The 25,205-nt window shown below is 41.7% G+C and overlaps 1 protein-coding gene and 1 non-coding gene across 3 annotated transcripts in view; one reads left to right on the forward strand and one right to left on the reverse strand.

Annotated features, from left to right (window-relative positions):
- The window catches only part of Nsun7 (NOP2/Sun RNA methyltransferase family member 7), a 46,954-nt gene that overhangs the window by 11,336 nt on the left and 10,413 nt on the right, over positions 1 to 25,205 (forward strand). For both annotated transcript variants that reach the window (XM_026785166.1, XM_005359280.3), the window contains 6 exons: positions 9,285 to 9,437; positions 9,768 to 9,951; positions 10,873 to 11,083; positions 15,566 to 15,709; positions 16,114 to 16,215; positions 20,610 to 20,727. In XM_026785166.1, coding sequence (XP_026640967.1) covers positions 9,285 to 9,437; positions 9,768 to 9,951; positions 10,873 to 11,083; positions 15,566 to 15,709; positions 16,114 to 16,215; positions 20,610 to 20,727 — 912 coding nt within the window. The remainder of the gene's footprint in view (positions 1 to 9,284; positions 9,438 to 9,767; positions 9,952 to 10,872; positions 11,084 to 15,565; positions 15,710 to 16,113; positions 16,216 to 20,609; positions 20,728 to 25,205) is intronic.
- On the reverse strand, positions 32 to 138 carry LOC113457524. Its single transcript, XR_003378082.1, has one exon. It is a non-coding gene; the product is annotated as a U6 spliceosomal RNA (small nuclear RNA).

Raw genomic sequence — 25,205 nt, forward strand, 5'->3', positions numbered from 1 at the left:
CTTACAACAACAATGGTACAGAAGGTTTCACAAAAATATGGAACGCTTCACGAATTTGCGTGTCATCCTTGCGCAGGGGCCATGCTAATCTTCTCTGTATCGTTCCAATTTTAGTATATGTGCTGCCGAAGCGAGCACTGTTAAGCAGTTCTTAAAAACTTGAGTTGCACCATGTACAGGTAATACGGTAATAAGGTACAGCCTGTTTCCTGCCCAGTCTAAACCTTAATGCGCTGCTTTTACGGTAATTACGGTAGTTCCTGCCTGAGACCAGCACAGTTCATCATGGCGAGCAGCTCCTGCCTCAGAGCCCTTTGGTGCCCCTGAGCCACACACAGTTCCAGGCACACAGCAGTCCACATTGCCATCAAACAAATCGTAGCACTTTACTCCAAATGCTCCATTCAAAAGCTCTGTCTCCCGCAGGAGCCAGACAGAGATCGCAATGGCGGCACAGCCCAGAAAGCCGGCATTTTAAAACAGCCAGTTTTCCTGCTGCTGAGTCAGGACAATTTTTTTGCGGCACGCAACTCAGAAACAGCAAAAAGCTGTCTTAAATTCTCTTTCTCTCTCCTTTTTAAGCCTTCTCAGGTTTTACATGGAGTTCATTAGCACGTTGGGTGCCACTCTGTTGTAATAGGAGCTGCGGGCTGCGTCCCCGGCACCCGGCCGCCCCCACGGCTAGCTTTACCTGAAATAATTACATGGTAACTGTATTCTTTTAAACACTGCCTGACCCATTAGTTTCAGTTTCTTATTGGCTAGCTCTTACATATCGATCTAACCCATTTCTATTAATCTGTGTAGCCCACGAGCTGGCTTACCAGGAATGATCTTAACCTGCGTCTGCCTGGAGTGGAAGAATCATGGCGACTCCCTTACTCAGTTTCTTTCTCCCAGCATTCTGTTCTGTTTACTCCTCCCACCTATGTTTTAACCTATGAGGGCCAAACAGTTTCTTTATTGCTTAACTAATGAAATCAACAGATTGATATATGACACTCCCACATCACCCTTTCATACGGCTTCCTCAGTTAGTTACTCCCTTTCTTATTTTTAGGCACAAAGTCTCAGTAAACCTGGAGCTCACTGGTTGTGTCAAAGTAGCTGGGCCAGCAAACCCCAGCAATTTTTCTGTCTGCTTGCCAAGCATTAGAATTACAGGTGCTGAGCCTGGAATTTTTTATGTGGGGGCTAGGGGTTTGAACTTAGGTTCTCATGTTTGTACAATATGCAATTTTCATACTCAGCCATCTTCCCATCCCTTTATTTTTCCTTGGAAATGGGGTCTTATGTACCCCAGAATGGCTTGGAAAGCTTATATAGCTGAGAATGACTTTGATCGCCTGACCCTCCCTCCCACAATCTCCTAAGTGCTGCGGTTATAAGTTTGTGCACACACACACGTCCACACACAGACACTCATGCAAACGCATCTTCATGGCCATCATAACTTAGTCTCAGACTGGCTAGCGGAAGCTCAAGTTAGCTGAGTTGTCCAGAGAAGTCAAAGCACTCCAGGAAATGTCAGTGTATGGTTTCATCATTGAAAGACGAGGTGACGCTGATAGCCAGGGACCTGGATTATGAGGCCAGAGAAATCAGAAGGTTTTACTGCTTAGTAAGGGACTTCAGATCCCTATATATCTTCTTTTCCTCATAATATACAGCATCCTCCTTTGGATCATAATGCAGATATGGTTGCATGGCTACCCATATAACCCCCAGCCCCAACCCCGGTTCATATGAAACCAGGTCTGGTGGTACATTCCTTAAACACTGGGAGATTGAGACAGAAGGACTGTGTGAGCCAGGCCAGCATGAGATACATAGTGAGACCCTGGTTGTTGTTGTTGTTTTTTTTTTTTAAATAGTAATAAAATACAAACCTTATCCAAAATTAGTCAGTCACATATACTCATATTCACAATATTCTATGTAAGAAATGCCTGTATTTAATAATTGAATTGCAGAGAACATCAGAGCTATGCAAGGAAAATATATGTACAAAGAAAAAGGTACATGGGGGCTGGAGAGACGGCCCAGTGGTTAAGAGCACACACTGCTCTTGCAGAGGACCCGAGTTTGGTCCTAGCACCCACTTGGTTGGCTCCAGGGCATCTGATATTGTCTCTTGACCTCTGCCAGCACCGCACTCGTGTGCACAAATGCCCTCTTCTCAAACACACCTACACATAATTAAAATTGTAACATAAAATCTATAAAAAAGATATACTTCGCAGTATTTTTTTTAAAGTGCTGTGTTACTGAAGTTGGTTTCAAACTCCTACGCTCAAGCAATCTTCCTACCACAGTCACCAAGTGCTACCCTGCCCAGCAGAGCCAAAGTATTTTAATAAGGGTCTTAACTCTCAAACTGTCCTCAGTTAGCTTGAGCAAGAGTGGAAAATGTCCCGATAGAGGGAGTTCTCACCTGGGAGAAAATGGAATTGGAGGTAGGAAAGCCGGAAGGAGTTGGCTCCTTTAACCCTGTGCCCTTTATAGCACTTTTCTCTTGGTCTCTGTCTCACTCTCTCTCGGTGAAGTTCTGTCTTCTGCTCCACTTCTCTAGCCCGTGTTGGGAGAGCCCTGTTGCTGCTCCCGGTGTCTGCCCGCTAGTTTCTTTTATTAGACTAACTTACTAGTTCTATAGCCGGATTCGAAACTCCTGTCAGAGAATTTCCACACTGTTCAGCCCCAAGTCTTCCATATTATAATTAAGGCACTACCATCTACCTAATATTTGTCTTAACTCACGCCTCCTCCCCACTGCTCCACTCTGTGATAGCTAACACATCAAATCCTGTGACTCCAATTCCAAAACACATGTGAATCTCCTCATCCAGTCCCACTTTACCACACTTCCTTACACTAAATCCTTACACTATGAGTAGACTCTTCACTGGATTCCCTGTGCATAATCCCTTACTCTGACCCGTTCCATAGGGCAAGGAGAGTGAGATTTGTTTATCTTGAGAAAAGGTCTCTGGTAGACCAGACCAGCCTTGGACTTGCTGATCGCGAGTCTGGCCTTGAACTCAGGGTTGTTTTGCCTCCATCTCTCAAGATGTTGAGATTACAGGTGTGTAACACTCTGTCCAGCTAAAGTGATTTAAAGATGAATTATGTGGTCAAAATCAAATATCATGGATCAGACTTAGAAAATGTGTAAGATTAATGAGGTGAAGGTTCTAGCTTTTAGTAAGAAACAGCCTAAAAATTGATCCTGCACAAACAAAATCAAGTAAGTTGAGCCTTAAATGTCTTGGCTCCATGCTTACAGGGACTTTCCAATTGCAATATAGGAAGTGGAAAAGAACAGTCTTGCTGAGTTAAGGAAGCAGAGACCAGTTTTAAAAGGCTGCAGCGTCCTGTTTTCCTCTAAGCGGTGATGTGTATTAAATGCCTCGTGACTGTTAGGCTAACTCTACAGGTTATCTGTCACATTTGCCCAGAGATGTGCTTTTTCTTACTTCCCCCAGTTTTCTTATTGCACATCATGCCCCAGAGTATATCATTTGCCAAAAGGTCCCATAAACAATTCTTAAAACTGAGTTTTTCCTCTCATGCTTTTTTTTTTCTGACTTTTCTTTGGAACCTCTTTGATCATTTAACCTTTCTCGTGGAGAATCTGAAACAGAGCATCTGATGAGGGTCAGTCTTATGTTTTCAAGCAGATTTTCTCCAGGCATCAGGAAAACGTTCAGCTTGGAACTGGAGAAGCTAGTGTAGAAGCCACATTGGAGTAAGTGGCTGAGCACAGGGTAACTAAAGGAACGGAATTTCATCAGACTGACAGTGCTTCTCTGTCTCTATCATCTGCTTGCTTATTGTTTCCGTGAACTTCTTGCATATCAGATCAGTAGATGCTACTATAGTCTCTGCTGTTGCTGCCATAGATACCAACAGGCCAGCTTTAGGGACCTCTTCCAGGAAAGCTACAGAAGCTGTGTCACTAGAGATCTTAGAGAAGGAATCTCCAGGGACTAATGCCCCAGGAGTGCCCTCAACACCCCAACAGGGAACCCAAGATTTCTGGAACCCAAATAGTGCTCCATCCAGCACACTTCGGTCTGCCTGCCTTAATTGCAGCGATGACAGTTGAGGAGAGATCATTTCTGCTGTCGTCAGCTCCTGGAAGTGTCTGTTGATTCCGTGAGTGAGTTTAAGCCAAGGACAAACGTGATAGGAGAGAATGACGCAGAGCATAGTCCAGAGCTAGAACAACATGGAGGACTCCCAGTGGTGAAACAAGACTCTCATAATCGAGCAATTGGGTATCCATATTCTGTATATTTACCTTGTTCTTATTCCCCATTACAGCTGTATAACACCCAAGGTCACTGTAGCAGGCTAGCTGGCCCCACTGTTTGCGTCTTACAGAATTTCTCTTTTCACCTTTGCCCACAGTGTTTCTTTTTCCCTTTTTCTCTCCCAGAGAACACAGACTGGCCAGTTTCACAGGTGTCTCGATTCGCCCTCCAGAGAGACGAGACTGTTTCGGTCACCTGGATGCACACCTATGGCCTTCTCTTTTCAGTCCTCCTTTAAGGGAAACTCCCATACCCCAGCATTTGTAAACCATTTCCCCGTTTATGTGTGTGCATCTCTGTCCTCTACTTCCTGTCTAGCAACCGAGATGATCACTAGTCCCACCACGGCTTCTTCTCTTTCTTCATATCCATAACAACCTAGGTCACATACTGCTGTCGTGGGCCTTTGCTCCCTAAAGCAGTTGGTACAAAGGAGTGATTGACAGTTTCAGTCAGCTACGTACGACTCTTGTTTCATAATGGGTTTATTGCTGCAGTGACAGTTTCAGTCAATGCCAACTGTTAGGGGAGAACTTGGGATAGGCCTAGTGCTCTGAACACCAATCTATCAACCCTTCTACAGCCAGTTTCTTAGGAACTCTGCAGCATGGAAAGGAAGGCTTGGAATAAGAACAATTCTACCTGCCCCATTTACCCACATTCTAACTCCAGAAGGGCAAGTCTTGGTGCAAACCACAAGAACCATGAAAACCAAGACAATATACCTTCTCTAAAAATGACGAGTTCCATAGTAACCCCCTGTAGGAGTGACTTAGATAAAAGCCTAGACAAATAAAGAAATGAATGATTATTTACATGAAGAAGAATCAAACCAGATCCTTTTCTTACATTGCACAAAAATCAAACCCAAGTGGATCAAGGATTTTAAGACTTGAAACTCTAAAAGTGCTAGAGACAAAACCAAGATATACATGTCAAGTTATAGGCATAGATAGGGCTTTCTGAGCAGGGCTCTGGGGTCAGGAAATAGGGCAGCAATCGACAATGGAACCTCATGAAATTAACAAGCACAGGAAAGGGAACTGTTAATCTAATAGAGTGAAGAGGTAGCCACGGAATAGGAGAAAATCTTTGCCATCTGTATATCTGATTATAGACAAAGAACTAAAAAAAAAAACAAATATTATAAAACAACCCAATCATAAAATGGGCTATGGAACTGAACAAAGAGTTCTCAAAAAGAATACAAATGGCTAATAATTTTTAAAAAGTGTTACACATTCTTTACCATCAAAGAAATGAAAGTTAAAACTACCTTGAGACTCTCTCTCACTCCAGTCAGAATGGCTTTTATCCAGAAAACAAACGAAGGGCTAGAGAGATGGTGTACTAGTTAGGAACACTTGCTGTTCTTGCAGAGGACCCTGGTTCAGTTCCCAGCTTCCACATAGCAGCTTACAACCATCAGTGACTCCTTCCAGAGGACATCACACCCTTTTCTGGACTCTGTGGGCACTGCATGCTTATGGTACATTCGTATAAATGCAGGTAAAATACCCATAACAAAGTAAAGTCTTTTAAAAGAAAACAAGTCAGGTGGTGGTGGTGCACATATTTAATTCCATCACTTAAGAGTCAGGGGCTGGCGGTTCTCTGTGAGTTTAAGCCAGCCTGGTCTACAGAGTGAGTTCCAGAACAGCCAGGGCTATGCAGAGAAACCCTGTCTTGAAAAACAAACAAACAAAGAACAAAAAGGAAACAAATAACAGCAAATGCTGGTGGAGAGGTGAAGAAACAGAAACTCTATTTAGTGTGTGTGGGAATTCAAACTGATACAGCCACTGTGGAAACCAATGTGGCCGTTTCTCAAAACACTAAATAGAAATGCCGTATGATCCAGAATACCATTCTTGGGCTGGGCATATTGCCAGTGATGATGCATCACGAGAGAGCTATTTACACACCTGTGTTCATCGTTGCTGTATTCACAATTGCTCGAAATGACACAAGTCTTGGTGTCTATCAATTGGTGAAGAGATAATGCAATTATAGTACATAAACATAATGAAATTTTACTCAGCTGTAAAGAAAGACGTAATTATGGAATTTGTAGGAAAATGAATAGAACTAAAAGTATCCCGAGTGAGGTGGCCCCGGCCCGGAGACAGATTTCACATAAGCTCGAGCTGCTCCGAGTTTCCATTTGTGTTTCCTGTTCCTCTGTCTCTACATCTCTCGTCCTGGGGTGCGTATTTCAGAATTAGTAGGTACCTTCTGGCCCGAGGGGTCCTCTGCTTCAGCTGTTGGCAGCCTATCTCATGTTCCGCTTTACTCTCGGCTGCCTTCCGCTCTCTTCCCTTTTAGCTTAGCTGGAACTTAACTCTAGGAACTATCCCTTGACTCCCCTAGCAAGGACCCTTTAGTCCACCACAGCACAGTAAAACGCTTTTCCTTGTTATTAGTACTTAGGACATCTCAAAAAAAAAATTGTTGTTGTTTTCCACTAGACTCTAAACTTCGAATGTCAGGAGCAACTTCTTTCTGGTCCACTCATTGGTTTCTGGAACTTTGAACATTGCCCGCAATATATAGTAAGAAAACAAGTATATTTGCTCAATGAATTCATTACTATTTCTCTACTTTTAAGTATCCCTCTATTTTCTGCACAAAAAGTTGCAACATCCTATCTTCAGTCTGCGAGCTGTGTTGTGATTTCCCTCTGGATCTCTCTCCACTCTGCTCAGCAAAGGTGCTGCGCTGTGTAATGTCGTCTCCACGTCTCTATGGCACTGTGCCTTCTGTCTGTGTGTCGTTTCCCACCGTGTCTGGAAAACGCATGCTCTCCATGTCTCCTCTTCTTTTGTGGTCTGGAAAATGTTGCTCTTCCTTTACTAGTTAACTCAGCTTTTCTAGAAATCCCTTTGGACCAGCATCAGTATATTTCTTCCTAATGCATTTCCTCTCTTCTCTGTGTCTCACAGCAGCCATTGTGTTATGCTGGGGTTGTTTCTATGTCTTTTTCTGCAGCAAGCTGTTAATTAAGGATCAAAATCATTTTTGGGGTGGGGTGGCAGGGTTTTATTAGGGAATACTGGCTAGCTTGAAACTTGCCAAGTAGACCAAACTGGCTTCAAATTTGCAGCAATCCTGTTTGCTTCCCTGGTGCTGGGATTACAGGCAGATTCCTTTACAGACCCCAATTATCATTTAGTTTTTATAGATCCAGATATCATTACGGTATTTAGTTACTAGTAGAAATGTGATAAGCATATTAATTATAAGATTTTCTTGACTAGCCAGACTCTTAAGTAAATTTTCATAGATATCTGTGCAACAACCTTGTTCATTAGATACTAATTGCTAAAGTAATTACTTGCAGAGTTTAGAAAGGTTAAACAACTTGTCTAAAGGCATGCTGCTAATGATTGGTGGAATAAAAGTTTGAACTCAGGTAATTTGATTCAGAGGCCAGGCAGAAGAGAGAGGGGGAGCCGGAGGGAAGAGAGAGAAGGAGGGAAGAAGGAGGGGATGGAGAGAAAAAGGGGAGGAGAGAGAGACGGGGGAACATGCATATTATAGGCTTGCAAATATCTAAAGATAGATGCATGGAAGGAAGTGGTAGAACTGTTGCAGGAAGAGCCGCGTGAGGCTAACTTACTAGTATCCTAGTATACTCATGCTAAAGCTTAAGGATTCTGTCCTGTGGCCAGTGAACTTTAGAACTGTCTAATATGCTGAGAAAGGATCTCTGACTGTGTGTGGATGGGAATGCTGGTGACGGGAGCAGCTGGGCAGCTGTGGTAGCAGAGATTAATCAGATAATCTACTTGGTAGCATTTATTATGTATGGAAAACAAGAAATAAGTTGGTATTTGGAAATAAATGATCAAAATATTCTGCAACCAAACATCTATACATGTATACTATAGAACAGCAATTCACAGTCTTTGCTTACTCTTCGGTATGTATCAATATGCTATCATTTTAAGTCTCCTGCTGCAATTTTATAATATAGCTTAATAAGTTTACTGTCTGCCAAAACCACCCTCTTCAGGTACTCCTGATTGCCTCTCTCAGACCTACAAATTAAGATTTTTATTTTGGCAAGTGGATGTGAAATTTAGACTCGGGAGTTTGAATGGCGTAAGGAAAAGAAAGCAGTGTCCCGCACGTGGTGCCCATCACCAAGCTCTGCATCCTACTGTTCTTTCAGGGTTTGTGTTGCTGGCCGCCTAGCAATTCCTTAAGGATGTCCTCTTTTTCCTAAATACACATCAAGCGGACCTCAGTTTGTACTTGACCCTTTTGTGACATCTGTTTCTTATTTTTCCTTTATTTCAGTTGGATTCCTACTCAGTTCTAGAAGAGGCACAAAGTAATGCTATTTACACTCGTTAAAATGTATTGTGTCTTCGGAGTACTAATGTTCTTCTTTCTCTTGTTTGGGACGGTGAGGCATTGGGGTGTTCGGAACTAAGCAGGGTTTGAGAGAAACTAATGAAATCTTTGGAATAGTATCAGCACACACCATTGCCATCTTGATAATATTAACCAGACTATAATGTCTGCCTGCTGTGTGTCTGTCCTGTGCTAAATACTGTGCACATAGAAGCACGTTAATGCTAAGGTAAGCTGACTACCTCGAGAGGTGGGGAACTGATGCTGAGGGAAGGAGAGACGTTCCCAAGGCCTCACCGCTGGTGAGCAAGAGCGCCTGGATTCACTTCTGCTTCGTCTCACTTGAGATTCTGTGCTCATTCCTTGAACTATCAATGTTGTAATATTTTAGGAGTATATAACTACACAGCAGCAAAACAGAGCAGAAGATCAGGACTATTGGGTTTCTATTTTTGAATATCGCAAAATTTTATTTTAGCTTTTAAAAATTTGAAATGGAATGACAGACAAATTTGTTAAAACTCAAAATGGGATTTTGTAAATGTTTCAAATAGAGAATTGATAGTCTTGTTTCACGTTCATGGTCATCAAGAATGAGTTTTCTGTCTCTAGCTGTAAGAGAAAGTTGGCTGCATCATTGGCGAGATGTCGAATCAAACACGACGCCCTTTCAATTTACCACATTCTACCAGAGACAATTAGGAAACAGGAGCAGAGGGCCTCCACTCTGCCTCTTTACGCTTGGATAAATACTGGTAAAATCAGGTATGCATCTCAGTCCAGTTCTCCATTCATATTTCAAAACCCTATTAGTTTAAGATAATGTAATAAAGACTTCCTTTCTTAGGGGTGAGGCCACATTTAGGGAAATGATTAGAGTCATAGTTTAATTTTAGCTCTTGCCACCAACTTACTAAATTGATAAGCTTATAGTAATATGTTACACTTTCTGTTTCTAATTATTTTTTAACTTTGCTAAAATTGTTTTATCACATGCAACATGTATAGTGATATTTCTCATTGTTACAGGAGCAAATGTATTAATGCTAAATATGTTTGAATACGTTCTATTTATGATTGTGTTGATATGTGCAGCCCTGAAGACGTCTATAGTAATCTGAGGGGAAAGGGTTATCATAGAGTCAAGTCTGTTCTGCATCTCGAAGACAGAGTTTTCGCCGTGGATCAGCACTGCGACGATGTTTTAATTTTTCCAGCTCATCTCAAAAGAGATCTTGTAAACACAGATCTCTTCAAAGATTATAAACTTATTTTTCAGGTAAACTACTATTTATTTCCATTGTGAATCGAATAATACTGCTTACCCAAACAATCCTTGCACCTAAAAACGAATTTAAGGTGGATTAACTTAGTGCTCTAAGTTTTAACCCCCTCCACACACCAGCATTCTTTGGTTGGCTCGGTTTTCTTGAGACGAGATCTTGTTATCCAGCCCAGACTACGGGGAATGCTTTATCTTGCTCAGGTTAGGTTCAAGTTTATGTCAATCCTCCAGCCTCAGCCTCCCACGTGCTGGGATTAGGCCCAGCTCCCACACCCATGTCCTTGGATAGAATCTCTTATCATTTCTGCCTTTTATAATTTTCCCAAACATCTCAGTTTCATCTGAGCTAGCAGCAATTTAGATGGCGGTGTAATTGGGAATTAAAAATGGTAGTTGTGGGTGAGTGGGGTTTCATGAAGGGGTAAGAGTAGAGGCGAAGGGACTGGAGAGATGGTACTCCCATGGGTTAAGGGAGTATCACATCAGGCTTCTCAGAACTGCCTGGAACCCAGACTCCAGAGGAACCGACACCACCTTCTTGCCTCTGTAGGCACTGCCTTCATGTGCACAAATTCCCACACAGCCACATAATTAAAAACATTCACAACACAAAAGAATGGAAGCCAAGCCATAATAATCTATAAATCATATTTTGCAATTTTAGGATTGGCTTGTCACTATACAGAGAATAAATGGTAGACATAACTTAGGTTAAATGAGTAAGCCTTTTATTTTAAATATGTTTCTCAGTTATCTTCATTGACTTTCATTTAGACATATATTAAGATGCTATACTAAAATGGATCAAATCTTTTCAGAATTCCTACCAAGCGCTTATGTTTATTTAAAGTAAAATTAAGTCATCTTATTTTTCTGTTACCCATTTTAAAATTCTAACCGTACTATTTTCTGTAGGACAAATCTCGAAGTCTTGCTGTCCACTCTGTAAAAGCTTTATTAAATATGGATGATGATATCCTAATGGTCAACACAGGCTCGTGGTACACAGTTGCCCATATGTCAATCTTAACAAATAATAACACCTCAAAAATATTTGTATGTGGAATACAATCACAAGATAAGGAATCTGAACTGACGAACCTTTTTGCAAAAATGGGATGCCAAAGTATGTGCAAATATTATTTGATGATTATTGTTCTAAAAGAATCTATAAATATTTGAAGTGTTTGAAGTTTTACTATGTTGTCGTAATATAAATTACATGTGAACCATCTTTCTAAAATCCTCACAAACCCATGTCAGGCTGTCTGTGTTTAATACGGGACTGAAGGCTCCAGGTTAAAGTAATTAGCTTCTAGGTGTTTTGGAATTGGGCTGCTTTTCTCTCTGACAGAATAACATCTGATTCAAAACTCATCGTTTAATAGATGAGAAGGTATTAACATAGATGTTTAATTTACAAAGGGAACATCAGGGAACAGAAATGAAGTCTTTCATGCTCCTAATTTTTAATATCTCATTGGATCCTGAAAAGACCACACTCACTAGAGGCTGCAGAAGTAAACAGAATGGCTGCTGAGTGGCAGAGCCAGAGAAGCCAATGGTATGCAATTCCAGGCTAGGAAAGGTAGCAAATCAAATCCTAGATGTCTTCCTTCTTAATTTCTAGTTGAGTTAAGGTGACCTGGGACTTAGAGTAACCAGTCTTAGGTGGGCCCACTCTACCTGCTAGAAGCAAAAGTAACTTCTCTCTGGAAAAAAAAATCTAAGTTTCAAGTTATCTCCTAAATATCCAAATGCAATGTCTGGCACTCAGACAAAAAGAAGGAAACACATAACTCAAAAATACTAAACTGAAAAGAAAAGAGACTGTGTTATTTTAGCTGAGAAATGGTAGATAAGACTCAAAGAGAGTACACTGGACAGGAATGAGACCAACCGAGGATTCAGATACTGGCTCCACCAGCTGTGGATTTAGCCAGGGCTAATGGTTGCGAGCTACTCAGCTCTGCTAAGCAGCCTGCATAAAATAAGTTAATACCGTGGGCATCACAGCCTGGCTGCTTAAAGCAAAGACAAAGCACAGTCAGAGTAACTGAAGAGGCTGATGGGAAGCTATAGACTTGGAACAACAAGACAAGCCAAAGGAAAATACAAAAATGCCATGTGTACAATGAAGAAATAAATGGGCAGGGGAAGCCCAGTAAAGGGAATGTGTGCATAGCATGCGCAACACCCTGGGTTTGCTCTCCATTACTGAATAAACCGAAAGAGAAGAGCTGAGAAGAATTTCAAGCTGAGACTGGCTTTACCCACACATACATGCATGAGCCCCCCATACACACGTAGTTATAAATTTAAAAACATCTTTAAAAAGAGGACCAAACATACAAGAATACACTAGAGGTGAAAAACAAAGGGGAAAGATTCACTTCATAAGAAAATTTGACACGAAGTAAAAACCCACAGCGGTGGTTACGGTGTAAAAGCGGATGAGTAGCAGAGGGGAGCAGGCAGAGTCCAGACAAAGCCTGCACTTACGGGGCTTTAGCTATGGCTAAGGTAACAGCAGAAGGCTCAGGAACAGATGATCTCTTCGTAAACTGTGATAGGAAGAAAACTGACACTTCATTTCAGTGTATATCTAGAATCTCCTAGAATATGTTATAAAAAACATATTTCATAACCTGGGGAGTTTATTTAAGAGTTCTTCAAAGGAATGTATAACACATTGATCATTGAAGATTTATTAACTGGATACCAGATATTAAAGTTTCTGTATAGTAATAAAATAAAATAAGTTATAGAAGAAGCATATCTATTGATTTTTATCAATAATGCATAAAATTCTCATGAATTAACAATAAAAACCGCATGCTTTAGGCTGGTAAGATGGCTCCTTGGGTTAAAAAATAAGACACTTGCTGTGTAAGTCTGATGTTTGAGTTCATCCCTGGAGCCTTTACAAAGGTGGAAACAGATACCTGATGCCCTTAAGTAAATGGTCTTCTGACCTCCACATGTGCATCCTGGCACACACATGCACATACACATATGCACACACAAAATGATCATGGCAATAACAGAAGTGATAATATAGCTTATAACTCAATAGGAAAAAGTACAAAAGATATAACCATATATTACACAGAAAAAGAATATACTCAGAGCAAAAACAAAACAAAAATTTACATTAAAAGTAACAAATCCCAATGGTAGTTAGGGAATTAGAATGTTGCTGTTACATGCCTACAGATGATTAAAATAGAAAAGACTGGCAATACCATGTACTGACAAGCTTTAAAAAGCATGATAAATGTTCCAATACCATCCACGGAACTGTAAATTTAAGCAACCAGTTTGGAAAAACTAGCTATTAAAGTCACATGTGTACCTGTAGTAACACCCAGAATTTCAGGTCTGTGTAGATTACCTCCCTGCCCCCACAAATAGTGCAAATATGCACACAAAAACTGTGTGCAACAATATTCAGAGAAGCATGATGTCTTTCTAACAAAATGCCGGAGGCAGAGCAGTTCATAAAAAGTGGGTTGTTTAGCTCACAGTTCTGGATGTTCAAAAGCATGGTGGCACTAGCATCTGCTGACCCTTCTGTCTGCATCACAGCATGGCAGATGGCAGAACTGTGGGCCGTGTACAAGAAGAGAGCACATGGGAGAACAGGAAGCCAGAGATCAGGGGAAGCAAGTTATGCTGTCTTAAAATAGTATAGTCTTGTGGGGAACTAACTCACTCAGTGACCCTCATTCTGGGGCAGTGTCCAAGTCATCTCATTACCTTCCAAGACCATCATCTCCTAGAGATTCCATTTTCTCCCTTAAATACTGCCACATTAAGAACCAAGCTCCTAACACATGAACTTGTTGGTGACAGACGACATCTAACTATAACTTGTTACTTTCCATAGCCTCAAATTAGAAACAACCTCAGTATCCATCTAATGGGATTTTATACAGAATAAACTATTGCCATACCTAACAACACAAATGACTTAAAATGTAATATTCATCTTCTAACGAATGTGGAACAGATTTTTTTTTTTTTTGGTTTTTCGAGACAGGGTTTCTCTGTGGCTTTGGAGAAATTACTAATATTTGACTGTTCATACAGTTACCTTAATAGTTAACTCTTTTTTTTTTTTGGATTTTTCGAGACAGGGTTTCTCTGTGGCTTTTGGTTCCTGTCCTAGACCAGGCTGGCCTCTAACTCACAGAGATCCTCCTGCCTCTGCCTCCCGAGTGCTGGGATTAAAGGTGTGCGCCACCACTGCCCTGGAACAGATTTTTAAGACAAGTCGTGTTAGTGCAATTTAGAGGGGCAATATTAATAATAGAAACAAAAATTTTAATGATTTATTCAACACATTTATTGATGTATATATGTCTATCACTGTCTTAGAGGTCACAACATTAATTTTGTTCTGTTTTGTGAATATAGTTAGCAGTGAAACGAAGTTTCACTCATGAAATTTACATTACAGTATGAGATGATGAATGTTTGAAAAGTACACACACACACACACCAGGCAGTCCTTAAACCCTTGGTCTTCCTGCCTCAGCCTGCCATGTGCCAGGGTTACAGAATGTTATCGTTTGATTTCTGTTGTTGTGACTGAACGCCCTGACCAGAAGCAATCTGGGGAGGAAAAGGGTTTATTTTACCTTACCCTTCCAGGTTATAATCCATCCTTAAGGAAAGCCAGGATAGGAACTCTAGGCAGGAATCTGGAGGCAGGAACCATAGAGGAAGGCTGCTTAGTGGTTCATGCTCAGCTAGGTTTCTTAGACAGCCCAGGTCCATTTGCCTAGGGATGGTGCCACTCACAGTGGTCCAGGCCTTCTTACATCATCAACCAAGAAGATGCCCCTGAAGAAATTCTCACAGCTAGTCTACTTGAGGCAATGTTTCAACTGATAGTCCCCCACCCCAGGTGACTCTAACAGCAACAACACACACACACACACACACACACACACACTTCACAGAGCAGTCAGGATAGATAAACAATATTAACAAATAAGTATTAATAAAAGGGAATTGTGACTGGAGATTTGACTGAGTGGTTAAAAGCACTTGTTGCTCCTACAAAAGACCCAGGTTTGGTATCTTGGCACCTACATGGTGGATTTCAACCATCAATAACTCCACCTTGAGGGGCTCCAACACCCTTCTCTGACCTCTGTGGGAGCCAGGCATGTATGTGATGCACATACCTACATGGAGGTAAAACACTCATATACATAAAATTAATAAAAAAGGGGCAGGAGAATTAGCTACATGGTTAAGATCGTGTAGCAAAAGGCCTGAGCAGTTCTGACCACCCAAGCTAGGCTACTTACACCAGTCTATAATCTCCATTTCAGGAGATCCCTTCTTCTGCAGTGAGCAGCCACACACGTGACATACCACACACATACACACAGCTAGAAGTCTTAAAAAAGAAAGAAAAGTACTTGATTAACTTTGGGACGTTTATTAATAGAGAACAGTGTCCTTTTCTAATTACATTATGTTTAGTTTTTGCGGGGCTGAGGATTTGGAAATGAACAGTAAAGAGCTACAATCCCATGCTGCATTCAGAGTTTTAATATTTAACATGAATTTTTTGGCTATTTTTCCTTCTCAGACATTGAGATTCTTTATGAAACGTTTGTCAGCATTGAGCCCAAGGATCCAAGGCTACAGAACGTCAAAGTCATTCTGCTGCTGCCCCGCTGTTCAGGACAAGGTGTCAGTAACCCAGTAGAATTTATTTTAAATGAACATGGAGGTACTTTTGATTTCTAAATTAATGAAATTCGTTGACTATAACTAATCAATTTCAGCATTGGAGAAAACATCTTTGTTTTTATTTCCTGTATTGCTCTACAAGTTAGTTGTATTTAGTATGCAGATGACTTATATACAAGCTCTTTTGGTGACTCGTAGAAACTAGGATAAAACTAGTATTGTGTTTTCTAGATTCCCTTTGAAAAATGGTAATAAAACGAATTACCTTTATAGATGTTTCAATTTCAAGTCAGCATTTTAATATTATCGATTGCACTAGTAGGAATTTTCTGTGAAAATTTAGAATGTTAGATAATTGTTTGAAAAATAATGAGATAGCAGCGATATATGACAAGTTCCTATAGTGTTGTATTGAAAAGTCTATCTTTACATTTTAAAATCCAGATACAGGTTTACTTCAAGATCTTTCTCAAGGTGGTCCAACAAAAAGTAAACTTGAGATTCTTGCTCAGCAGCAGTACGAACAGCTCGAACACGCAATGAGATGTAAGTTGTTAAAGCGCAGTGTTGATGCCTCAGTTGTGCACACACTTCAGTCATTGGTAGAATAGAGCACTAATAGGTGGACCATGAGCAAAATTTCCACCTTAGTGTCTTCAAGTAAACCGTTCGGTTAAATAAGCTCAGTAAGTTGTTTTTGTTGTTTTTGTTTGTTTGGTTGGTTGGTTTTTTTGAGACAGGGTTTCTCTGTAGCTTTGGAGTCTGTCCTGGAACTCGCTCTGTAGACTAGGCTGGACTTAAACTCACAGAGATCTGCTTACCTGTGCCTCCTAAGTGTTGGGATTTAAAGGCATGCATCACCACCACACAGCTTAAATTTTGTAAGTTTTTAAAACATGTTTTATTCTCATAAACTCATTTTATATAAATTAATAATTTATTAATCTGAGGCAAAATAATTATGTACATCTATGATGTTACATTTGTTTATTATTTATTTACACCTAGTTTTGCTGTGTAGCTCAGGCTGGGCTTGAGTTTGTGTTCCTCTTGCTGCCAGCATCCCAGTGTTATAGGTACATGCCACCAAACCCGGTTCATGCACGTCCGTGTTCACCTTTCCTGTCTGTACTGTGACTTCTCACCAGGTGCAATTCTGTTGTTGGTCCATTCCTGACAACTCTTCAGTAGTTTATTAAACATTTTTTACTTTATTTATTTACTTATTTTGCAACAGGCTCTCAAAGCCTAAGCTAGTCTGGAGCTCTCCTCGTACTGTAGCATACTGAGTTCTGGGATTACAGATTTCCATGGCCAAGCCCAGTTAAACCAACTCTGGCTTCTGCATCTTGCTGTGGAGAGAAGAGAGGAGCAATTGCAGATAAAGGCTAGTGTAGTGATGAGGCGAGCAGGCCGCTTTTTGTCCTGCCCAGCTTCCGCACAGCTAGCTTTACACCTGAAATAACAACACACAAATTGTATTCATTTAAATACTGCCTGGCCCATTAGCTCTAGACTCTTACTGGCTAACTCTCACATCTTGATTAAGCCATTTCTATTAATGTGTGTAGCACCACGAGGTGGTGGCTTATCAGGAAGATTCTAACCTATGTCCATCTTGGACCTGAGCTTCATAGCGTCTGCCTGACTCTGCTTTCTTTCTCCCACAATTCTGTTCTGTCTACTCCACCTATCTAAATCTTGCCCTATCAAAAAGCCAAGTCAGATTCTTTATTAACCAATGAAAGTAACACATGGACAGATGACCCTCCTACTTCAGGCTAGATCACCCCACTTAAAGTCTGAGCAGCGATCTTAAAGCATGCACATCCAGTTCAGTCACACCATGCAGATCTGAGTGCCACTGTTGCTCTTCTACATTTGGATGCTGAGATCTCAACATCTGTGGGAATCCTAGCCAATCATGGTGGCCCAGGCCTGTGATCCCAGCACTTGGGAGGCACAGGTAAGAGGCTATCATTGGCTACATAGCAAGTTTGAGGCCAATCTGGGCTACATGACAGTGTCTCAAAAAGTAAACCAACAAATGAGTGTGGGGCTTTTACTGCAGTGTATATTTTCCATACGACTCTGGTGGGTCAGGTGCTAAAAATAACTGGATATTAGGTTTATAAGTGAGCATCCTATGAAAACTCAAAGATGAATCTATAGAGCAGAACTTACTAATAATGCTCCAGTGTTCATAAGGAAAAGCAAGGCAAAAGAGCATGAAGAAAGTCTTCCCTTGGAACTGGTAGCACGGACACAGCTGTGAAATGCGTTGGGCGGGAGATTAGGAAGCTTGTGAGTAACACACTTCTACTAAAGTTTAATGGACTATTCCAAGATTATTTTATTTTTTAAAAAGATCTTCATAAAGAGTCATAAAAACTGAGAAGTGGGGCTGGGAGATGACTCAGTAAGAGCACAGCCGAGCAAGCATGGAGATGTGACTCGGAATCCCCAGTATCTGTGTAAAAACCTGCATGGCTGTGCACGTGCCTGGACTCTAGAACTTGGCGAAGGGAGTGACAGGAGGATCACTGAGACTTGCTGGCTGCTGTCCTAGCTCCAGGCCCATTGAGAGATCTGTCTGAGGAAATACGGAGAAGACCGGTAGAATATACCACTGCCATCCGGCACGGCCTCTGCACACATACACGCGTGTAAGGAGGAGAGTGGTAGAATATACCACTGCCATCTGGCACGGCCTCTGCACACATACACGCGTGTAAGGAGGAGAGTGGTAAAATGTACCACCTGCCATCCCGCATGGCTTCTGTACGTGTATACATGTATGTACACCATAATTCATGCAATAAAAGCAAAGGATTTTAATGACATAGGCTGTCTTATCATGCTAAAAAACAATATTTGGTAACTGTCAAGATTAAGACACTTCACATTTTTGGGAAATACATGGTAAATCAAGCTGTATAATTTCCCCATAAAGCAATGTTAGTCACAGTAATTAATTAGGGCTTGGCTCCAATTCTTGACAGAAATGACTCCAACTTCCATTTGAAACCAACAATGTGAATGATGGTCCAGTTCTTTTAATATTTATGAAAATGCTTTTAAAATATTTGAATGTTGACTGACTGGTTATGATTTCCTAATCACCTCACTGTGTACTTTATTATTTTGTCCTCATGAAGTCCTCTCCCTGAGCTTCTCTGTCATTTTTGAACAAGGAAACGAGGGGAGGGCCTCAAGCTTCCTCATTTCCCCGGGCATCTGAATCTCACAGCCTGTTCCCAGGTCTCTGCTCCCAAATCGTCCAAACCCACACCATCATATGGTGAAGGCAGTGATCTCAAGAAGCCCCGAGGTCATTCCTCATGTCTGGTTTGCAGGTTTCTGTAACTTTTCATGTCTTCTTGTCTGCCCTCTCTCTGTGCCCACTGGAACAAGAGCGAGCAAGAACCCCCTCTATGGTAGCTTCTCAGAGTTAAAAGTGCAAAACGGAAGTTCTGCAGTCCCTCCCCCATACTGTCTTTTCAGTAGACCTCCAAGAAAAGCTGTAACTCAGTGACTACTGGGGACGCCAGCCTCCATTATTTTCACTATGTCCACGTGAACACCTTCTGCAGGATAACCGGGTGGCTTTGATCTGCCTACCTACTTCTACCACATTCCGCTACCGTCTCAGCGTAGGCAGAATGAAATCGTTAGAGTCAATGGGTGTCAAGCGGTGCAAATCTACAGTCCATGTAGTGATCCACAAATCTGTTGCCGAAAGTGCCCTTAACAGCTGAGCCATCTCTCCATCCCTAGACTACATTTTCTAACTTCATTGTCAGTTCCTCTCTCCTCACTCCCTATAACCTGATCAGATGGGGCCCCTGACAGTTTTTGGAATGCTGTACTCACTTTATACTTGGCTGTTCCTCTCCTTAGGCAGCTATGGTTGGCCCCCTGATGCTGTCTAGCCACAGTCCTCTAGATCAGCAATGCTTTTTACAACTTAAGATTTATTTATTTATTACATATACAGTGTTCTGCCCGCATGTATGCCTGCATGCCAGAAGATCTCTTACAGATGGTTGTGAGCCACCACATGGTTGCTGGGAATTGAACTCAGGACCTCTGGAAGAGCAGCCAGTGTTCTTACCCTCTGAGTCATCTCCTCCCCAGCCCTATGCATGACTTAAAATAGCACTTTGTCCTCTGAAACTGTTACCCATCCTGCTTCATTTTATCACTAAATTGTTTTCCTAATCATGCTTTATTTTTTTAAATCCTCTACTAGAAAGTAAGTTCCACACTGGCAGATTTTTTTGTCTTTTTCATCGATAACTCAAAGCTTAGAAAAGCACTTGGCATGTGGTAGGTGCTCAATTAGTCTGAGTGAATGAGTGAATCACAGGTCTGGAATTTGCTAGTTTCATAGATGAGCTCTGAGGATGAGTGAGTTTTCTTTTCCAGGTTCACGGAGCAGCAAGACACAGAACTATGTCTCCCAACTATGTCTGTTTCCAGACTCTTGAAGCTAATGAGCTGATATGAGAGCATGCTGTATTTATTTCCTTGTGTGTGGAACTGGGCTGATCACAATGCTCAGACCCTCATTTCTCTGGACAGTCTAGCTGAATTTACTTTACTGGCTGGTTACTGCTTACAGTACTAACACAAGCTCTGTTGTACAGGAGAGTCATTCAGGGGGCAGTGCGGTGTCTCAGCAGGTAAAGGCACTTGCCTCTGAACCTGATGAATGGAGTTTGATGCCCAGTACTTCCATGGTGGAAGGAGAGGATCAGTTTCCGCAAGTTGTCCTCTGACCTCCACACGTAAACAAATGTCATTTTAAATTTAAAAATCCAGGGGAGATACTCAAGCATCCCTGGAAATCGTTTCCGTCAACACCTGGCAGTCTGTGCTGGTACAGGTGTGTCCTTTGCACTGGGTCACCGTTGTAATTGTGTCTTCTCTCACTGCAGTCGCTAAAGTTCAAGCAATTGTTTACTGCACGTGTTCTGTTTATGCAGAAGAAAATGAAGCTGTCGTTATGAAGGCACTGGAATGTCAAAATCAGGGCATTAAAATACAACCTTACAGGTAAGGAAAGGACAGAAAACCACTATCAAGCAAAGACTTGAAAGTGACAAGTATGATTTCTAGAGTTATAGAAATACATTATGCTTTTTGATAGACTTGAATATGATGAAACAGCCTAAATTCATACACCTATAAAGTGGATTCTGTAGAGCTTTTGCATGAACACGTTCTTAATAGCTTTATATGTATCTTGTGTATGTATTTGTGTGTGTGTGCGTGTGTACATACAGATATTAAAGGGTGGCTTGAAGGATATATTTTTCTCACCACCATATGGGTCTCAGGGATTGAACTCAGGTCACTAGGCTTGGCAGTCAGCACTTTTACCCACCAATCTGTAATCCTAGTTCATGAACATTGCACTGTACATAGAAAAGAGTCTTCTGATTTTGTTACAGTAAAGCTAAAGGCATTTGACTTTGACTTGGCTGATACCTGAATAAACCGGGTCCAAAGTTCATGTTCTTCGATACATGCATTATTCCACAGAGGAGAAATAAGTATGCAAAGTGTTTATTGAAAATAGACCGACAACTAGATGTTTATTATCTTAAGTACTCTCAGTATTTTGTACCCACTGGGAAATTGCTAAAATTAATGTGTCGAGATAAAATACAGCAGTAGAGCTGGGATAGAGAGAGCATCAATATTCCAGCCTTAGCTGCGATGGTTCACATCTTGGTCTCCAGCCTTTGTAAGGCTGAGGCCAGCCTGGGTTACATAGAGAGGCCTATCTCAAAACACCAACACTACAGGTCTGGGGATATAACTCAGTTGCAGAGTTCTTGCCTCGTATTCTTAGGTTCTTGGTTTAATCTCCAGTATTGCCCAAACAAACACTAAATAGTAGAAAACAAATACACCATGCACTGGCGATATCAAGAACTCACTCTAAGAATATATTTTTCAAGACTAATTAGTTTGCCAAGACTGTGGCAATGAAATAAATACCTATCTTCATGCTGAGATTTCTCCTTCAGAGTCTTAATGTGTATATCGTTTGCTCTGATCTCCTAACTTGATGCTTTCCCATTGTTCATCTCACAAGCTGCCAAGTTAATAACACCAACATTTCCTCTCTTGCTGACTTTCCTTTCTTATTTAGAAGCTCCTGTTGATAGCTGTCCTTGTTAGAGTTTCTGTTGTTGTGGGGAAACACCATGACCAAAAACAAGTTGGGGAGGCAAGGGTCTATCTGACTTATGATAGACCATATTATAGTCCATCCCTGAAGGAAATTAGGGCAGGAACCTGGAGGCAGGAGCTGATGCAAAGGCTATGAAGAGGTGCTGCTTACTGGCTTGCTCATCATGGCTTCCTCAGCCTGCTTTCTCCTAGAACCCAGGGCCACCATCCCAGGGATAGCACCACCCACAATGGGCTGGGCCTTCCCCCATCAATCACTGATTAAGAAACTGACCTACAGCTAGATCTAATGGAGGCATTTTCTTTCCCAATTGAAGTTCTCTCCTTTCAGATGATTTTAGCTTATGTCAAGTTGGCATAAAAATAGACAGCACAATTAACCCCTTGTCAACTTGACTGACACATAGACCCATCGCTGTTAAGCCATAACCTTTCCTTTCTTGTTCATCCCTGAGATCACATGTGAATACCAACAGAACAATATAAACATTTCAAATTTTAAAAGCCCCACAGTTATTAAAAATAACTAAAAAAAGTCATCCTCTTTGAAATATTCAGAATCTTTAAAATATTCAATCTCTTTTCAAATCCAAAGTCTTTGTAAAATTCCAAAATTTCTTTAAAAGTTCAAGTCTCTCAACTGTTGGCTCCTATAAAATCAAAATTAAATAATTTCTTACTTCAAGGGGGAAGAACTAAGGTATGGTTACCATCTGAAGAAAGCAAAACCAAACTCCAAGACAATGTCCCATAATTTTGGATTTCTTTACATCTTCTGGGCTCCTCCGAGGGGCTTGGATCACTTCTGTGGCTCATCCCTCTGCAGCACACACAGCGTGTCTTCTTAACTCCACTGCCGCTACTCTCATGGTCCTTGCTGGCATCTCCAAACTGCTGGGTCTTCTGCCGCAACTGGGCTGCACTTTCATCAATAGCCGCTCCTGGCTCATCTTCTCTATGCAGCCCCTTCAGTCCTGGGCCTTTGACTGTTACTGAGGCTGTGCCTTCACCAAAGGCCTGTCCTGGCTTCTCCCAGTGCCAAACCTCAGCTGCTCTCCATGACCCCCTCATGCCTTCAAAACCAGTACCACCTGGGTGACAAACTACCAAGTTCAGCTGCCAGAGAGGGGTACAACCGTATCTGTTTCTGGAACACAGCTTCTCTGTGCTGACTCTCAGGAAACACTTCCAGAAGATTCCAGTGATGCTGGTCTCTTCTTAATCACTGCTGTTTCCTCAGCTCAGGCTGACCAGCACCAGTTAACCCAGCAAAGCAAAGATTCCCCTTCGGTGGCACCAGTCTCTTGCCAAGCACAGCTGAGTCTTCAGCCCCAGATAACTCAAACCTCCCTCTGGAGCATCACAAACCAGGCCTTCATTGTCTGTATTTCTCTCGGTTCTCTTTTCTCCCAGGCTCCCACAGAACAGTTCATCAAAGCTTTGAACACTCGGTGACTTTCCAGCTCCAAGTTCCAAAGTCACTCCACAATCCTCCCCAAAACACATGGTCAGATCTATCATAGCAACACCCCATTATCTTGGTACTATTTTCTGTCCTGGTTAGGGTTTCTATTGCTGTGCTGAAACACATGACCGCAAACAACTTGGGGAGGAAAGGGTTTAATCTGCCTGACACTTCCACATTATAGTCCTTCACTGAAGGAAGTCAGGACAGGAACTCAGACAGGACAGGAGCCAGGAGGCAGGAGCTGATGCAGAGGCCATGGGGGGTGCTGCTTTCTGGACTGTTTCCTATCTCTTGCTCAGCCCACCTTTTTATAGAACCCAGGGATGGCAACACCCACACTGGGTTGGGCCCTTCCCCATCCATCATGATTAAGAAAATGCCCTACAGTTGGATCTTACGGAAGTATTTTCTTCCTCAATTGAAGGTCCCTTTCAGACAACTGTAGTTTTTGTCAAGCTGACATAAAACTAGCCAGCACAGTAGCTGACAGTCAACCACATGTCCCGAGAGACCTGAGTGCCGTAGGAGCTAAATTACCACCTGTCAATAAAGAGCTGCTGGGTATACAGGGTCACAACCAAATCAGTGTGTTGTACATGGGGGCTAAGAGTTTTGAGACTATAATACAGCAAAGGTGAAGTGGACTTTGCTTTCTGTTTCCATGAGGCACTATTAATTTATATGTATTATAAAAAGGTACAACTTAAATTTTAAAGACAGACACAGTAATTCACACTTTAGATTGCTCTGAGATTTAAGCTCCAGTTGGAAAGCAGGCATTTGAGAAGCTCGGAACTACTTGTGGATGCCGTCAAAAGTAACCATGCATTGCCTTAGGGAGATATACGATATGGTCTATCATAATCATTTAGTTTTTCAAATTAGATTTATGTGCTGTATGTGTTGTATACATGTGCCACAGTGTGCATGCGGAGGTCGGAAGACAACTTGTAGGATATGGTTCTCTCCTTTCACCATGTGGGGCCTGGGTATCAAACTCAGGTCAGTAGGACATAGGCTTGGTGGCAGGCACCCTTAACCACCGAGCCATTTAACTAGCCTAAGAATCATTTCCTAATACCCCAACGTGATGAATTTAGAATGGAGTTAAATATCACGTTCCATCTAATCCAGTCACCCACCAGTTGCTTTGATTTCCTCTTACTAGCCCCAAAATAATTAGTTCATTTTGGACTTGAGCTACCATGATGTTAACTGGAGGCCTAGGTAAATACCTTACTTATTAAATCTCCTGTGTAGGCTGGGGATATGGCTCAGTGAGCAGAAGGAACGGCGAGCAAGCACAAGGACCTGAGTTTGGATCCTTACAGCACCCTGGTAAAGACTTGCATAGCTGCCGATGCCCATAATCCCAGCATGGGCCTAGTGGGTAGGAGGACAAGATGGGGACAGGAAGAGCTCACGATTTTGTTGGCCAGCTGGTCTAGCCACCCAATGAACTCCTGGTTCAGTGAGAAGCTCTCCTTCAAAAGAGTCAAGTGGAGGCCAATAGAGGCAAGCATCAATCTCTGGCTTCCACAGATGCATGCTTGGACACCACCCCCATCCCTGTACACGTGCAAACATGCACACACACCAATCTCATGTGTTAGAAGTAGTAACCTAAAAAGATGTCTTAGGATGGGAGCAGTGGCTCAGTATTTAAGACCAAGTCTAGTTCCCAGCATCCACATAGTGGCTCACATATAACTCCAGTTCCAAGGGACTCAACACCTTCTTCTGATTTCCATGGACTTCCGAATGAATGAGGTGCACATACTTATAACTTAAGCATTTATATATATAAAAATATTTTTAGAAGAACTTTTTAGGTATAACCATATTTTTCTTTTTTTAAAAAAAA

The sequence above is a fragment of the Microtus ochrogaster genome, linkage group LG1, assembly GCF_000317375.1.
Source record: "Microtus ochrogaster isolate Prairie Vole_2 linkage group LG1, MicOch1.0, whole genome shotgun sequence".
Classification (NCBI taxonomy): Eukaryota; Metazoa; Chordata; class Mammalia; order Rodentia; family Cricetidae; genus Microtus; species Microtus ochrogaster.